Source organism: Mesocricetus auratus, unplaced genomic scaffold, assembly GCF_017639785.1.
Source record: "Mesocricetus auratus isolate SY011 unplaced genomic scaffold, BCM_Maur_2.0 Super-Scaffold_100045, whole genome shotgun sequence".
Lineage (NCBI taxonomy): Eukaryota > Metazoa > Chordata > Mammalia > Rodentia > Cricetidae > Mesocricetus > Mesocricetus auratus.
In genome coordinates this window covers 1216878-1235305 of record NW_024429222.1, presented here as the reverse complement: position 1 = coordinate 1235305, position 18428 = coordinate 1216878, and the positions used below count along the sequence as shown (strand labels likewise).

Here is an 18428-nt window from a genome sequence, read left to right as displayed (position 1 = left end):
TCCAACTGCAGAAATTCTTTTAAATATATAAACGAGTTTCGCTTACTGAAGAAAGAGTAGGCATTCACCTTCTAAAGGGAGATAATCCATCTGCCCACTCCATGAACAAGGTCTACAGTAATACTCCACGCAGCCTTACCAGTTACCAGTGAACTTTCTTTGCCATTTCAGGGTTCACTTATACTGCCATTTTAAAGTTATAAAATTTACTTTGAAAAAGTGTAAGCAGTCTGAAAAATACCATGGCATAGAGTATACATGGTAGAGAAGTAAGTCTTTAATTTTTCTTTTACCTGAAGATGGCCATATTCTTCATAGGCGAGCAACTCATCTCCTGTGTGCACACTGAAAATGGAGTGAAGACACGTTGTGGGCCGTGGATCTTGCTTAAACTGCTGGACCTACAATCAAATATAAAATAGGAATGATGGTCATTCACATACTCATCTAGAATTAAGAAAGTTAGTTATTTTCAAGCATTTTTTCTTATAAGGATAGCTAAAGCTTATAGGCTGGGGAATGGACAAAGTAGAAATATCACCCTTTCTAAGGAAAGGTGGTAGATAAAGTTCATTAATGACTAACATATTAGAGTGAACATAATTGTCAAGTGACAGTTCCCAGCACTGAAGTTGAATGGAGCAGGAAGTGTGTGAGCATGGCAGCAACAGTTTGTTACAATGTTTTGTATATTGCTTGAGTTTTTAAACATTTCATTTATTTATAGTGTGATTAAATTCTGTGTGTGCATGTGTGTGTATACATGTGTGCATGTGTGTGAGTGGGTTTGTATGGTGGTTGTGTTAGGAAAAGACTACCAGTCATATATGCAATCAGCAAGAACATTTATTCCAGCATGCAAGGGTCTGACACAGTATTGAAATGGTAGAGATGCTGGCAGGTTCCTTTTAACCATTGAGCATGGAGGTATTTGGGTGGGGAGGTGCATTTTTAAACCGACTGGTGTGAGGGCTCTAAGGGATATGTACTGGTTGTTACAGGATTGGCTGCTGGTTTTAAAGATGCAGGGTAAGCTATCTTTAGCTAGCATAAAGTGACAGACTCCTTCTGATGGGTTTCAGAGGCAACCAACCAGAAGGACTGTGATTTTTTTTTTCTCAAGAATTGCTCACTCAGTTACAGTGACCTGAAACTGAGGCCTAGTTTCTGACTGGGCTATTAGGAGCATTTGTTTGGCTCTCTCAATTTGAATATAATTGTCCCCCATAACATCATAGGGAGTGGCACTATTAGGAGGTATAAGCTTTGTTGGAGTACTTATAGACTTGTTGGAGGAAGTGTGTCACTATGGAGGTGTTCTTTGAGTCTCATATATGCTTAGGCCATGCCTAGTGTCTTAGACAACTTCCTATTGCTGCAGGTCAATATGTAAGAACTCTCAGCTCCTTCTCTAGCACCATGTCTGCCTGCATGCTGTCTTGCTTTCCATCATGATAATAATGGACTAAACTTCTGAACTGTATGCAAGCCACCCTAATTAAATGTTTTCTTTTGTTAGAGTTGCTGTAGTCATAGTATCTCTTCCCAGCAATGGAACCCCTGATTAAGACAGTATGTATACATGTGCCACACATGTTATGGAAAATCAGAAGACAACTTGTGGGAGTGTTCTCTCCTTCCATCATGTGGGCCTGAGGACTGAACCTCAGTCATCAGTTGGTGGCAGGCACCTTTACCAGCTGAGCTACCTTATCTGATTTTGAGTAAAATACATTCAAAATCTTATTTGATTGAGTAAAATATATGTTTCTTATGCAAAATAAGGTCCCTCAACTATACAGTTACCTGGAAATGCTTAACACGACAGATGAATGGAAGAGTACTTTCCACTATATTCTAATGCAGTTAAGTATCCAAACCTCAGATTGCTTTCTATAAGGATAACACATTTTAACTATGGTACAGCAAATAGATTTTCATTTCTCATCCAGACATAATTACCAAGGTAAGAATTCAATGAGGATATAGAAAACATTTTTGTTAACTAATTACATAACATTTGCTTTTCTTTTTTCCCCAGTTGGCTATCTCTTGCTATGTTGGCCAATCTGGTCTCAAATAACAAACTGAGGGGATCTATTCCTTTCTCTGGGATAGCTAGGACCATGGGCCAATGTTCCTACCTTAATCATTGTAGATTACAAAGTACAAATTCTAAACAATACGAGATAACTCCAAAGACAGCAACATCCATCCTCTTTCAGGGCCTGTTCAATTGGACTTGAACAATATTTACTGATGCCAATGTTCATTCCATGAACTGTTGAAATGAACTACTGACCTCAAGGAAAAAAAAAAATCACAGGAACTCAAACTCATAGTGAAGTCAGATGTGGGAAACCTAGAGGCCCACTACTTGCTAGTAGTCTCTGAAGTCAGAGGGAGTTTTAGAGTACTGACTGAGCCTTCAGCCTCTGGAAGCTACACTGAGTTCAGGTAGTTACTGGTACGACTGAATTAAATAGAAGAATGATAGATGTCTCGAAATAAATATTGGCTTGGTGTCAAGCATCCATATATTTGGTAATAGAAGTAATGTGAATAAAGGTTTTCCATTCATTCTCTTGTATGACTCTAGAAGCTACCTTCTCCAAAATGGTACCATACCCACTTTTTACAAGTGACTAATCAAATTACAATTAATTAAAATTGTATAAGCTATGCAAGCCAAGAAGTAGCATGTAGACTTCTGGCCATATTTCAATTGCTCCATATCTATGTGAGGCAACTATATATGCTCAATATGGACACAAAGCATCTCCATCATGACAGAAAGTTCTATTCTAGGTCTAAGAGACCTGGCCCCTTGCACAAACAAATATGACTAAAGTCAACAAAATCGAAGTCAGGATCAATCAGCAAGATATGAGGACTGAGAACACAAGGGGCACACTATGAAAGACAGTATTCTGGCCATGATATAGTCACTGCACTTATGAATTCACTGCAGCTATGATTACCCACATGAGAGCACCCAACAAAGCAGTCAAAATCCCAACAGGAAGCCTAACTGGACTCAAAGGTTTACAAAAAAAACATATGGGGGGAAAGGTGTAAGGAGCTGGAAAGATGGTTGAGCAGGTAAGAGCACTGGCTTCAATCCCCACCACACACATGTGGCTTACACCATCTGCAACTTCAAGCCCAGGGGATCCAACACTCTCTTCAAGGCTCCAAACAAACATCTGGTACATAAACATAAAATAAACATGAAATAAAAAATACTTTTTAAAGTAGAAGACATGAAGTGGTGGTGAACATGTTGGGGTGGATGTGATCAGAACATATTAATTATGTACAAAATTGTCAAAGAAGAAAAAAGTCTATTAAAAAGCAACAACAGAATGAGGAGATAACTTGGGATGAATACTTTCCATTTATAAAGTAACTGAGGGACTCATAGAAGGTAGACATTCTGTTTCCATATAAAAACATAAGCAATAGCCTGGAACTACACAAGTAAACTACACAAGTTATTCCTTTCTTACTTCCATGATTTCTATCTCAAAGAAATGAACATTATTCTAGACTCCTAATCAAAAATATGGCTGAACTGACCTACTATATATAGACAATGAAGTGGCTGAGAAAGAAATCAGAGAAACATCACCCTTTACAATAGCCACAAACAACATAAAATATCTTGGGGTAACTCTAACTAAACAAGTGAAAGACCTCTATAGCAAGAAGATACCAGAAAATGGAAAGATCTCCCATGCTCTTGGATAGGTAGGATCAACATAGTAAAAATGGCAATCTTACAAAAGCAATCTACAGGTTCAGTGAAATCCCCATCAAAATCCCAGTATAATTCTTCACATACCTTGAAAGGACAATACTCAACTTTATATGGAAAGACAAAAATCCAGGATAGCTAAAACAACCCTGTACAAAAAAGCAACTTCTGGAGGCATCACCATCCCTGACTTGAAGCTCTACTATAGAGCTATAATAATGAAAACAGCTTGGTATTGGCACAAAAACAGACAGGTAGACCAATGGAATTATATTGAAAACCCTGATATTAACCGACACACCTATGAACACCTGATTTTTGACAAATAAGCTAAAACTATGCAATGGAAAATAGAAAGCATCTTCAACAAACAGTGATGGCATAACCAGATGTGGATATGTAGAAGACTGCAGATAGATCCATATCTATCACCATGCACAAAATTTAAGTCCAAATGGATCAAAGACCTCAACATAAATCCAGCAACACTGAACCTGTTAGAAGAGAAAGTCGGGGGCACCCTTGAATGAATTGGTACAGGAGACCAGTTCCTGAACATAATACCAGTAGCACAGACACTGAGATGGACAACTATTAAATGGGACCTGGTGAAACTGAGACGCTTTTGTAAGGCAGCAGACAGCAAGACAAAACAGCAGCAAACAGAGTGGGAAAGATATTCACCAACCCACATGACAAAGGCCTGATTCCCAAAATATACAAAGAACTCAAGAAGCTAGTCACCAAAACACCAAATAATCCAACTAAAAAGTGGGGTACAGAACTAAATAGAGAATTCTCAATAGAAGAATTTAAAATGACTGAAAGACACTCAAGAAAGTGCTCAACATCCTTAGCCATCAGGGAAATGCAAATCAAAACAACTCTAAGATACCATCTTTCACCTGTCAGAATGGCTAACATCGAAAACACCAATGACAGTCTATGCTGGAGAGGATGTGGAGAGAGGGGAACACTCCTCCATTGCTGGTGGGAGCCAAACTCATACAGCCACTTTGGAAATAAGCATGGCAGTTTCTCCAGAAAATGGGAACCAGTATTATACCTCAAGATCCAGAAATTCCACTCTTAGGCACATACCCAAAGGATACACATTCATACAACAAGGACATCTTTTCAACTATGTTCATAGCAGCATTATTTGTAATAGCCAGAACCTGGAAGCAACCTAGATGCCCCTCAACTGAAGAAAGGATACAGAAAATGTGGTATATGTACACAGTGGAAAAAAACAATGGAATCTTGAAATTTGCAGGTAAATGGATAGAACTAAAAGAAAACATCCTAAGTGAGCTAACTCAGTCACAAAAAGACAAACACAGCATGTACTCACTCATATATGAATATTAGATATAGAACAAAGGATTACCAGCCTACAATCCACATCTCCAGAGAAGTTAGGAAACAAGGACTATAAGAGAGACATGCATGTCACCAATTAGAAGTATGGGGGTAGGAGAGAGGAAGTAGGGGAAAGAGCAGGGGAGAAGAGGAGGGGTGAGGAGAACATGAGGGATCAGGAAGATTGAGTCAGGAGAGGAATAGAGGAGAGCAATAAAAGAGACATCAATAGAGGGAGCCACTATAGGCTTCAAGAGAAACCTGGCACTAGAGAATTATACAGAGATCCAAAAGAATGACCCCAACTAGGAATCTAAGCATTAGTGGAGAGGCTACCTTAAATGCCAATCCCCTATAATGAGACTGATGACTACCTTAAATACCACCCTAAAGCCTTCATTCAGTAGCTGATAGAAACAGAAGCAGAGATCCACAGCTAAGCACTGAGCCAAACTCCTGGAATCCAGTTTCAGAGAGGGAGGAGTGAGGAACAAAGGGGTCAAGACCATGCTGGGGAAACCCAAGAAACAGTTTACCTGAGCAAGTGGAAGTTCATGGACCCCAGTCTGGCAGCTGGGGAACAAGCATAGGATCAAACTATGTCCCTGAATGTGTGCCAGTAGGGAGGCCTGGGCAGTCTATGCAGCCTCTGACAGTGGAACCAGCATTTATCCCTAGTGCACAAATGGGCTTTGGGAGCCCCCTCCCTGTGGAGGGATCCTCTCTCAGCCTAGATACACAGAGGAGGGCCTAGGTCCTGCCCCAAATGATGTGATAGACTTTGATGATACCCCATGGGATGCCTCCCCTTCCCTGGGGAGTGGAATGGGGGGATGGTGGGGTCAGTAGGGGACATGGAGAGGACAGGAGGGAGAGAAAACTGGGATTGGTATGTAAAATAAGATTGTTTTTAATTTAAATAAAAGTCCACTTTAAAAAATATGGCTGAACTGAAAAAAGATTCATTTTCCTTACTGTCCTAGTTTGCTGTGTTCCTGACCCTGAGGAAACACTTCCCTCAATGATGCTAGTTTTTATTAATCACAGCTGAGTTTCCAGCCCCAGCAGCCAGCATCTATTGCCCTAGTAAAGCATGCCATGTTTCATTTTCACAAACTCTTAATTCACATGTATTACAGGAACAGCCCCAATAAAGTCTTCAAGAAACCATCAAACTTCCCTGTGATGTCACCAGCCAGCTTCCAGAGTTTGCACTTCTCTCAACACTTTTATCTTCCAGCCCCTCAAACAACAGCCTATTAACCTTGGAGCACTCAAAGGCTTTCCCAGCCAAAAGCTCCAAGCACTTCCACAATCCTCTCCCAAAACTTGGCCAGGCCCATCACATCAATAATCCCACTTTCTAGTACCTAATTTCTTCCTAGTCTGCTCTTCTATTACTGTGATAAAAACATTGACTGATTTTTAGCTTATGGGTTACAGTCCATCATTGAAGGAAGTCAGGACAGGAACTCAAACAGGAAGGAAACAAGAGGCAAAACATGAAGCAGAGACCATGAAGGAGTGTTGCTTACCAGCTGGTTTTCCATAGCTTGTTCCACTTGCTTTCTTATATACAAAGACAACATGCCCAAGGGTGACACTGGCCACAGTGGGCTGCACCCTACCACATTCATCATTAAACAAAGGCCAACCTGATGGAGGTGATTCCCTCCTTCCAAGTAAGTGATCCTGCCTGTGTCAGGCTGACAACAACTAAAGGCACACTATTGAACAGGGATCAAACAGGATGAGATGAGGCTTTGTCAGGTTAATGAAGTCACTGCTGCAAGTGACAAGATGGTGCTTGTCATTTGTCTTCAAGTCATGTAAGATCCCAGCGGGAGGCTTATTTCTAACCCCAGTGTCAGGAGAAAACTAACTGCTAAATGATTAAAGATGCTCATATGGGGGAATTATATAATGGCTTTGAATTTCAAAGCTGCTAAAAGATAAGTAATTTAAGATTTCAGAAAAAATCAAATTCTGTAAGCTTTGAAAATTAATGAGACAAGCTATATGTCAACTTCAAACAAAATGTACTCTTGAAAACAGTCAAGAAACAAGATACATTAATTAGTATTTTATAGGACACCTAGCATTTGCCAAGTAAAGATCAAGGGAACAATTGGAGCACATTTTTCTAAACTATATCAGAATTAATTTTACTTGTATTTTACATTTTTCCTGAAAACTTTTCCCACTGTGAGTAAATAACTTATTTGGGATAGTTAGTTTGTCATCCATTCTTAATTTATAGCTGTAAAACACATTTAAGGAAAATAATTATCCCATCTTTGTAAATGTTCTGGAAGAACAAATCTTACAAAATTTCAGTGATTTCTCACGGGTTAGAAACTCAGCAGTGTTTTAAGTGAAATTAAGCATGAGGCCCAACCACTGAAAGCCCACCAGACCAACTGCACATCAGCCATGAAGATCTCTGTGTGTTTTCCACAAGGGCAGTAAGAAAAAAGCTGCCTCAGCTGGGTTTCTATGCTAGCATGAAACAGGAGGACCAAAACCAACTTGGGCGGGGGAGAGGGTTTATTTCAATCACATCAGTCAAAGGGAAGTCAGGGCAGGAACCTGGATGCAGGAGCTGATGCAGAGGCCACTGAGGAGTGCTGCTTATTCACTGGCTCCTTGAGATCTAATCAGCTGGCTTTCTTACAGAATCCAGGTGCCCAGGGATGGCCCCACCCACAAAGGGTCAAGTCCTCCACATCAGTCACTAATTGTGAAAATGCACCACAGACTTCCCTACAGGTCAACATGGTGGGGTCACTTTCTCAATTGCAGTTCCTCCTCCTAAAGGACTCCAGCTTGTGGCAAGCTGACATAAAATTACCCAGGACAAGAGCAAAAGGAATGTTAGGAAGTAAAATATTAATAAACATGATCCCAGACAAGATAATAAACCACAAAATCATATTGTTTCATATCCTACAAATCAAGGACAATGCCAAGTACTCCCTAATAAATGTAAAATATCTTTTAGATGATGTTTTTACAAAAATGCCAGGAAGCATATTCCACACACACAGAGACTCATCGAAAGAAGAAAAGTTTAGACTTGACTTCGGAAGACAAAGAACATAAGCCTTGAGGTTAAACAGCATAACACAAACAAATGTGTTTGCTATAGTTGCAAGAAAAGGTAAAAAGATAATTTCACTTTTTAAAGGCCTAGAAATGAACTTGCCACCAAGCCTGACCCTGAATCATAGCGAAAAGTGAGAACTCACTCCTTTCAGTATCTCCTGCCCTCTACACAGGCACCGTGGCGCACACACACACACACACACACACAGACACACACACACACACACACACACACACACACACAACGTTCACAGGCAAGTGAGAGCTAGGCAGATGAAGATGCTTGTTGCCAAGCAACCTGAATCCATGCCTGAGGCCCAATTGGTGGAAAACAAGAACTGATTTCAGCAAGCTGTCTTCTGACCTCCACATGTGTGTTTGGGCACACACATGCTAACACAATATTCACCCTGACATAGATTCACGAAGAAAATGACTCACCCAGAATGGAGAGAAGCAATAGAAGGTGTGATGTTTAGATTATTTTTCTCCTACTCTTCCCATTGTGGAAAAAAACCCTAGAAACCTTTGTGCAGAGTCTTTTTGAAGAATTACCTAGTTCAGGTTGGCCTGTGGGAATATCTGTAGGAACTGCCTTGATTTCTAGCAGTAGGAAGACTCAGCACATTGTGGGTATCACCACAGTCTAGAGGGGGATGGCACTAACAGAACAATAGAGTGTGGGAAAGGCAAGCAAGGATGTGCTTATTCCTTACGCTCTTGACTAGGCATGGGATGTGACTTGTTAGGTGACTTCCTGCCTTGATATTCACAAAATGATGGACTATAATTGGAATTGACAGCCAGATAAACCATTTTTTCTCCCAAATTGCTTTTGGTCAGGATATTTTATCACAGAAACATATATCAAACTAAAACAACTCCCTTCATCAAAGCTGCTGAAGCTGTCTGGAATAGATCCTTAAAATCCAGCCTGTTGATGAGCATGGTAGTGCACTTGAGTGGCAGAGGAGGCAGGTCTCTGTGAGTTCAAGGCCAGCCCAGACTATACAGTGAGTTCCAGGACAACTAGGGCTACAAAGAGTACTTGTCATAAAACAAACAAGCAAAAAAAGAAAGAAAGAAAAAAAAGACTCAGAAGATGCATCCTGTCGGGTGGTGGTGGCACACATTTAATTGCAGCACTCGGGAGGCAGAGGCAGGCAGATCTCTGTGAGTTCAAGACCAGTCTGGTCTACAAGAGCTAGTTCCAGGACAAGTTCCAAAGTCACAGAGAAACTCTGTTTTGAAAAAACAAAACAAAACAAAGCAAAAAAGATGCATCTTGCATATTTTCCCTCTAAGGAGGAGGTTAATCAACCCTCAACTTAGACCACAGTGTCTGCATCCACACCTCCTGCACAGCTGTTTTTAAGCGTGACCTATCTGTGTGAGGTCTCTGGCCTAGGCTGACAGGAGAGCATGTACAGTGTGGAAGGTAAACTGAAGAGGAGATTCCAGCTTTGCGGTCATAAATGCTAAAGTGACAGTTTCTTTGGTGGTGTGGCTGTTTTGAGTCATCTGTGCTGTATAAGTAGCCCTTCATCCATAGAAGCAAGCATGAGAAACTCATAGGTTGGCCAAGCTGGACCTGGTAAAACTCTACTTTGTTCTGTTGTTTACACCTCTCCAGCAAGAGAGCATACAACAAATGGTAATACACATTACTCTAGGGATAACATGGAATCTCTGAATCAGTCCCTCACACTCCATGTAGATTACAGTAATTAATTCCACTTCCCCACTGCAAAAATATATAGGGGTCAAGAAAGTTTATGACAATAAAAATACTCAAAACCCTGGTCTATGTGTGGTATAGACAATGCTGTATAGGGCTATTCTCTGAGTCACCATCTTCGTGAGTAAAACTGTGCTAGATTACAAAAGATCATCATGGCTGGATTTGCTAATTGTTAACAGCCCATAACTAGAGTAGGTATAAGGAGTCATGGGATCACCACTAGAAAAGAGCTAAAATGATATATTCATATGATTATGGCATACAAAACACTAAGAGATCACATCTTTCCTCAAATGAAGAAACTGAAACACATCTGAAGGGTGCAGTCTAATAGCAGAGGGGAAGCATTGACACTTGGAGGACCAGTACCTCAAGTACTTTTTATATTCAATTTCATTCTCCTCATAGAAACTGTATGAAGCAGGTATTGCTGGGATTCATATGTTACAGATAAAAAACAAAACAAAACAAAAAACCAGAAGCATGTGGAAGACAACTCATCTAAAGTGACACAACTGGTAAGATTAGAGGTCAGTGCACTAACCTGGCGACTGTCCTGAAAGAGTTGGCACAGTAACCCTGCACCCAACAGCCTCGGAAAAGGATGTTTACAAGTGCCACCGTTGGCCCTGGTGAGGTAACTTGTATTTTGGAAGGCTTCTACTATTCTCTCCTATGAGTGGCTTGCATGTCTAAAATTGATGTGGTTTAGGCTACAATACATTTTCTCTTGGGAGTCTGGAATTTGGGAGTTAGACAGAGGGTACCAACGCTAATAAAAATCTTGAGGAGGAAAAAAAGATGGAGCACCTAACATGTGCTGCCCTGGGAAGCTGATGCCTTGCTTCCTATACACTACCAGGTGCCTCTTGCTTCAGTCACGCTGTGTCCTTCGCTGCAATGAACCACAAACGATGGCCTTATGTATCCTATGAGACTCATTACAGCTGACATCATCTTAGGAACCCACGACACACGGAAGGATATATGTGGACACAGTGTTAGGAGTTAGGGCCTGGCATAGGAGATAAGGAAAGGGAACAGTGTACTATATTTGTCTAGAACTTTAAAGTTTAGACAAACCATGCTAGGTGTATTGTTTCTTTCACTCCCATATAACACCATAAAGTTCTGTTTGCTAAAGCTGGAATTCCTGGCCTCTTTGCATGTAAATGAATGAGATATTATACTTTTAAAATTCCCCTTTGCCACAACAATTCACACATCCAAAATGCATTTTGACAAGGATATTCTTTAAATAATAAGATGTTTAGAACTATTCATATTTGTTAGCTTCCTGAGAATCTGGATCTTTATCGTAGAAAAAAACAAATCAGGAATACAAATTGAAGTCTAAATAGTAATTTTCAATCATCTCTCACTGAAGGTGCTACCTCAGTTTCAGGATTTCAAAGGCTTGGGTTGGGAAGGGAGAGACTGGGTTAAACTCGACGACTGTCCTGGGACATGGCTTGATCTTTTCCAAAGACATTGTTCAGAAGATGCTACTGCAGTAGTGGTTAAATTAATCCTTTAAACGATATGAGGATTTCAGTCCCCATGCTTTACCTTATCAGCCTGACGCATATAGCAGTAGAGAATTCCTCTCATACATTTTATAGCAGAGTGCTCCAGCTCATGGGTCCTTCCCTTGTCATCATCAATGCGCCTGGGTGAGAGAGATAACTCAGGAAACAAATTGGAATTGCATTTGTAAAGGGAGTAGAGCTTTTGATAATTAAGTATTTAACTACTGACTAATCCTATGTTCTGGTGGCTTCTACTAATTCTTCTAGTGAAGTTACCTCTTCTCAGCAGATGTAGAAATGCAATTAAAAAAAGAACCCTCACGGTAAAACTTGTGCAGTTTTTCTTGCTTTATGGGAGTCAATTCTTTTTTATTATTATTATTTTGGGAGTCAATTCTTTTTAAAAGGAAATTTTTTAATGATTTAGCTAAAATTGGAAGCTTATTTCTACATTAGAAAAAAGATTAACCACAATTATTTTAAATTCACTGTTACAAAATGCCAACATGCTATCTCTTTATGATATTTAACTCCCGATTAGATTCAAAGAAGCAGAAATTAAGGTAGGCATAAGCATTCTTTGCTGTGCTCCAGGGAGCACCTTAGCCCTTAAAGAGGCCCTCGCCTAAGCATGCACCCAAATGACACATAAGGTATATTCTTGCATCAAGTTTCAGATTCTCAGGTTTTCGTTTAAAAGTCAATTGACCATGTTTTACTTCTCTTGCTTAAAAAAAATTGCTAAAATCTAATCATTAAACTAGATGAAGATGTTCTTTCTGGGCAAAAAAAAAAAAAAAGTATTTTCATTATGAATGACCTTAAAAGGTAGAAGAAATAACCACAGCTAAAAAAAAAAAAAAATAAGAATGGCATGCTCATTGGTTCACTTAAATAACTGCAGCTCACTGCTGCTTGATAAAAATCATCCATGCCTCCTTCAATACAGTATACTAAAGTCTGTTTCTGTAGCTCTTACGTACTCAGGGGGCTAACATCAGAAACGTAAATTCTTCACTATTGTCACATCTTTCAGCTTATTTAATGTAGCCAGTAAAGTATACATACTGTTTCTTCCCTGATACAAGGCAGATTGGTGAGCGGCATCAACCACTAATTCTGCATAGATAATGTGCCCAGCAAAGTAATACCAAATTCTCTTCTGAGGTCTTTGGGAAAGGATGCTGTCTGACTTCAGCCCCTCTGTTGAGTATATTCTTTTAAAACAATTTTCTGCTCCTGTGTTGTTTCAAAACTTTCAAATGTGCAAAAAAGTTAAAAGAATACTACAATAAGTAAACCACTTAGTCTTTGCTTAGATTCACCAGCTATTAACATTATCTTGTCTTGTATTTCATATCTAAGTAATAATTTTTCTTTATTATTTGAAAGTTACAAACATCAGAAGTATCTCTAGAAAAAAAAGGTAGTCTCTTACATAACTATGAACACCATTAATTACACTCAAGACAATTAAGAGTTGATGTATTGTATAATACAGTCTATATTCAAATTTATCAAATGATCTCCAAAATATGTTTTATAATACTCTTTTAATTATCTTCGTTCTATAAAACTAGTTTACTGGAGCTACTAGAATAATCATAGCTCACCTGTATGCTAGAGCCAAAGCCCAGGCGCCGGCAGCACAGTACAGGCTCTCATGGACTTTGGACTTCTGATCTCCACCACATGTTTTAGTAGGAAAGAGACCGGTAGTTGGACTTTGATACATCAGCATTGTTGACTTGACTACAAAAAAAAAAAAAAAAGAATGAATGAATGAATGTACAATCAGCCCATTCTATTTTTTGAAAGTTTTGTCGTTTCTAAACTAAACTGAGCTTTAGCATAAAATTTTCAAGAATGTCACCCTGGCCAAGTGGAAACCCACATTGCATGAAGGTGTCTTTATAGTTTTGAAGAAAGCACTCAACTAATTAGAGCATTAAAAGCTTGTAATTATGCTGGTTGATGTCAATAAATGGTGCAAATCTTATTAAAATAACATCAGGCACAAGGGAGAAAATATTAACCACAAAAGATTAACCAAAAAAATATGACTATAATACTTTTGTCAAACCCAATTAAGTAAGAAAACTTAAAGCAAATATACAATACATGATATCATTGACTTCCTAAGTAAAAAACCAGTTCTGGATTATGAAAAGTAAATAATCCACAATTTATGGAGGAAGAAGGAAGACCACAAAACAGGTCAGAGGCCTGTATTTCACTGATGACTAGTGTTTACCAAAGTGTTAGTTTACTTACTGAACTGTACAGGTTAGGGATCTTTTTAAATTTCCAAAGTAAAATTTCATTTTTTTTATATAGCAAGGACAGCTGTGGATATAGCAAGGGTCTCAAATCAGTTCTTTCCTCTGTTTGACAGAGTTGCAAACTAGGAAAACAGATACCCGACAGGACGTTTTTTATATTTCCTAAAGGAAACTATATTTCTGTCCAGTGTTCTGTATAAATAACACTGCTTTCCCCCAAAATACACTAAATCAATGTAATCGACAACTTTTTCCTATTTCCATCTCTTTTCATTTAAAGAATGTGATGGCATATGTTAGTTATATATAATGGGCTCATTATGACATTTTTGATGTATATAGACACTGTATTTTGATCATATTCACCATTATCTTTTCCTAACTAGCCTCCTCTTGCTTAATGCCTCCCTCACTCCTTTGGTGGTCCAAAGATTTTCATTACAGTTGCTTACAGGAGCCTTGGCACCTTACCAGTGAATATATGACTGGAGAAAATGTCTTTCCCTCACCCTATCAACTAAGTATAAATCCCATCAGGCCCCTCCACTCCATAATGGCGTTATTAGGCTCAATCTTACAGAGATCTTTTAAGAGTGCAATAGACATGTTGTGCTTGGGAGAAAGTTTTCCACACAGCTGCCTTTCTCCAGCTCTGACATTAACACCTCCTTGTTTTTGCTGTGGTTTGCTTATATGTTCCTAAGACACAGGTTTACTATGTTGCTAGTTTCAAATTAATAATCTTCCTATCTCCACCTCCTGGATGCTGAGCTCAAGCTGGGCCACAGCACTCAGTACTGTTTTCTCAGACTAAACAAATCTTCCCCAGAACATTAATTATCGTTGTCATGGTAAAGAACTGGTCCCAATAGCGCAAAAGAAAATACTGGAATATATCGCTCCTTTAGCAGTGAAAATACCCCATCTCCAAATTGTAGAGTAATACTTCAACATAATACACGACATATAACTATAGAATAGTGAGTACTAGTCATAAGTACTATGATTCCTCAGATGGTGCTTACCAATTCTGTAATAATGATCCAATTTATCCCACAGAGTTTCATTATCAGGTCTTGGAAGATTAATGCTTTTAAGAGGTTCATAAACAGAGCCTAAAAGAAAAATGAAAACTCATCAAATTAAGTAATTTTCACCCAGATAAACGATGAAATTTTCTAAATAAATGATGTTGCAATAACCAACAATATAGTTTTCAGTTCATTTCTGACCTACTCTATTTATTCCCGGTAAAAATTTCAGCAAGAAAAGAGCAGAGAAGAGTCTTAACAAGCAGAGAAGAGCCTTACATGTTGCCCCTACCTCAAAGAAACCATTCCATCCAACAATGTGGTGCATACACCAACCAGGCCTTGCAACCCAGTACCCCTAACACTCATGGAGTGGTCAGAAGCCCAATGATTTCTATCAATGAGAAAAAGACTTTACTATGGGTTTTTAAGTCTAAACCACATTACTTACGCTAATACTCAGTACACAATATCTGTGGAATGGTCATACTTCAAAACCCTCAAGCAGTAAAGATAAGGATCCCACATCCCAAAGCTATTCAGCTATGTTCCAGTAGCTCACACACCCCAGAGCCATTCACTCTATATTCAGCTATGTTTCACACTGGCATTTTAGACTTACTGTTCACTTGCATTACTATCTTAAATGTAAGAAAAACTCACTTGTTTCTCAGTCATGGAAACTATTCCAAGGCATCAGAAGAGCATGCTGCTCAAAAGCTACAGAATACACAATAATCATGATGATTTGCCACAAAGTGAGTACAGAAAATTGAGCTCTTGAGTATACACTTTCTCAGCTACTATGTGAAAGGAAGACACCCAAACCATCAGCCATCAGCCTAAGTACTATCTCCATTCTTGCTAAAAGCACTCAGAAATCATAACATCTCAGTCATAATTAACTCATCTCTAGACTCAGATAATACATAACACATAGTTTAAAAAAACAGTACAAAAATTATCTTACCATTTACCAAGGTTAGATGAATCATGTTGACATACATTAAAAGTATATTTTTAAATAAAATTAAATAATTTATGATCATAAAATTACTATGTCCAATATGTTAATTTAAAGCCAGACAGAGCTGAGAGATGTCTCAGCAGGTAAGGGTGCTTGTCATTAAGCTTAACAACCTGAGTTTGATCTATGGAATAGCGAAAGGAAAAATCTATTAGTTGCCCTTTGACCTCCACAGGAGGCAGTATGACATGCCAGCTACTCCCCTCAAGCAAACAAATAGAAATTTGAAAAATATGCTCTGAGTGAAGATATTTTCTAAAGGGTCTTAATAACGATACCAACTGGCATGGCTCCATAGTAAAGAATGGAGACCTTTGCAAACATAGACTGATCATCAGAACAACTGTCCTCCAGCTGTGCAGGAAACAAGAGACTAGTTCTGTCCACTGCCATAGCTGAGGATACATACAAATGTAAGGAAAGCTTGTCAGTTGAGAAAGAACAATGAGGCCACTGCTGATTAGCAGGTATTAAATTTTGGGAAACTATGCATTCCCAGTGAAGTTCATCTACTAAGAAAGAAACAGAAGACGCAAATGATCACAACTTTTTAAGCATGAATGAGTAGACTAAAGAGTGTTGCTTAGGGGAAAAGACTATGAAAAAATAATGTTTTTGTTTTTACTTATATCTTCTCAACCAGTAGAGGTAATCTGTTACATTACATGCAATTATCGGGGTAAAGTCTCAGTAGGTAATGTAGTTGCCACATAAACATGAGAACCTGGCATGAGATCCTCAAGAAATCAGGTAAAAAGATGGGTGTGGCATTGTTTGTACTTACGTAATCCCAGGGCTGGTGTGGTGGTGGCAGCCAGATCCTCAGAGCTGACGGCCAGCCATTTTAGCTAAAGCCATGAGCTCCAACTTCAATGAGAGAATCAGTCTCAAAAATTAAGGTGAAGAGTGGCCAAGGAAGACACCTGATGTCAACCTTTGGCCTTCACATACACACATGCACACGACACAATGAATACACACAAATACATATAAACACATATAAAACATACAGATTCATGCAAAGACAAACATGAACTTCCACTACAATTAGGTAAAGGATGTAAGAGCATATGGGTAGAAGCTGAATATGCAAAACTGAACTCAGTGGCAGGTGACTTAAAAGATAGTATTGATTAACCATGGTTTCAGGCTAAAATATTAGGTTTTAAATGCCATTGCACTTACTACTAACTATATTAAAATTACTGTTAAGTGATTTTTCTTTAACACAAAAAAAAGCACCAAAGAAGGAGGTATCTGTTTACTTTTTATTTTCATGCAAACAAACAGGAAGAATCCTTTTAAAAACATATTTAGTAAAAGGTAAAACATTTAGCCAACACAAGGTCTTCAGTTCAATCCCTAGGACAGTGGAGGGAGGGAGAGAAACGGAGAAGGAGGGAAGCAAAGAGAGGAAAAGGATAGGAGGGAGTAAGAGAAGAGAGAAGAAAGGAGAGAGGAAGAGGAGAATGGAAGGAAGGAAAGGCTGATCAGAACAAAGCAGAAAGGTATAAAATTCAAATAATCTTATTTATAAAATTTATTTATTGATTCATAAGATTTTCATTGTATCTTCCTGAAGTCTACATGTGTTTAAGGAGCTAGTGTCATTTGGGAACAGGGAGTATCAATTTTAAAAAATGTCCAGACCAGATTAGTCCATAGGAAAGCATTTTTTGAATTAGCCCATTGTGAGCGGTGCCATCCCTAGGATGGTGGCGCTGGGTGCCATCAAGAAATCAGACTGAACAAGCCATTATGAGCAAGACGGTAAACAGGAGTCTTTCATGGTCAATCCCTGCCTTCAGGATCCTGCACTGCTTGAGTTCCTGTCCCAACTCCCATCACTGATGGACTGTCCCCTCAAACTGTAAGGAAAAATAAACCTTTACTTCTCCACGGTGTTTTACCACAGAAATAGATTCCCAAACTAAAAAAGAAATTGGTACCAAGAGGGGGTACAGCTGTGACAGACCTGACCAAGAGTGTTTGGAGGATTGTGGTAGCAGGTGAACTTTGGACTGGAAAAGCTATTGAGTACTCAAAACTCAGTAGGCTGCTCTGGAAGTGGGAGCTTGGAAGATGAGAATGTTGAAAGAAACACAGACAATGAAGGCCTGACATGAAATTCCAAATGGAAGTGTAAGAGCCCCTTACAGACCCCGGGTGCCGTTTATGAGATACTTTGAATTAAGGATCTACAGCTTCAGTCAGCTGGGGCTGAAGAATCAGCTGTGATGAGAAGAGAGCAGTATTGCTTAGGGGAAATCTGGGAGTGTATCCTTGGGGTCGGCACACAGAAACTGTGGTTCCCCTCCACCTCATCTCATGCTGCCAGCAGAATTGGTTGTGGCAGGGTCGCCCAGGTGGTGCTAGTTTTGAAGGCATCAAAGGGTCACAGAGAGCAGCTAAGTAAGGCTTGGCACTGTGTGGTATGGCTGGAGTCCCCAAAGATGGGATGGGAGAGGCCTGTGGTGATGGGACAGCCTCAGATGCAGTAAAAGACCCAGGATTGAGAGGGTCATAGAAGTTGAAGCTTGGCACCACATGGCAGGGTGAAAGTCCCTAAGAGAGCCCAGAAGAGGCTACTGATG

General features: G+C 39.3%; 1 protein-coding gene across 6 annotated transcripts in view; it reads right to left on the bottom strand.

Moving 5' to 3' along the window:
• Positions 1–18428, bottom strand: part of Phkb (phosphorylase kinase regulatory subunit beta) — a 183520-nt gene that overhangs the window by 132993 nt on the left and 32099 nt on the right. For all 6 annotated transcript variants that reach the window (XM_013119905.3, XM_005079191.4, XM_005079190.4 and 3 more), the window contains 4 exons: positions 14802–14891; positions 13108–13246; positions 11535–11634; positions 294–401 (listed from right to left, as the gene is read on the bottom strand). In XM_013119905.3, the coding sequence (XP_012975359.1) occupies positions 294–401; positions 11535–11634; positions 13108–13246; positions 14802–14891 (437 nt within the window). The remainder of the gene's footprint in view (positions 1–293; positions 402–11534; positions 11635–13107; positions 13247–14801; positions 14892–18428) is intronic.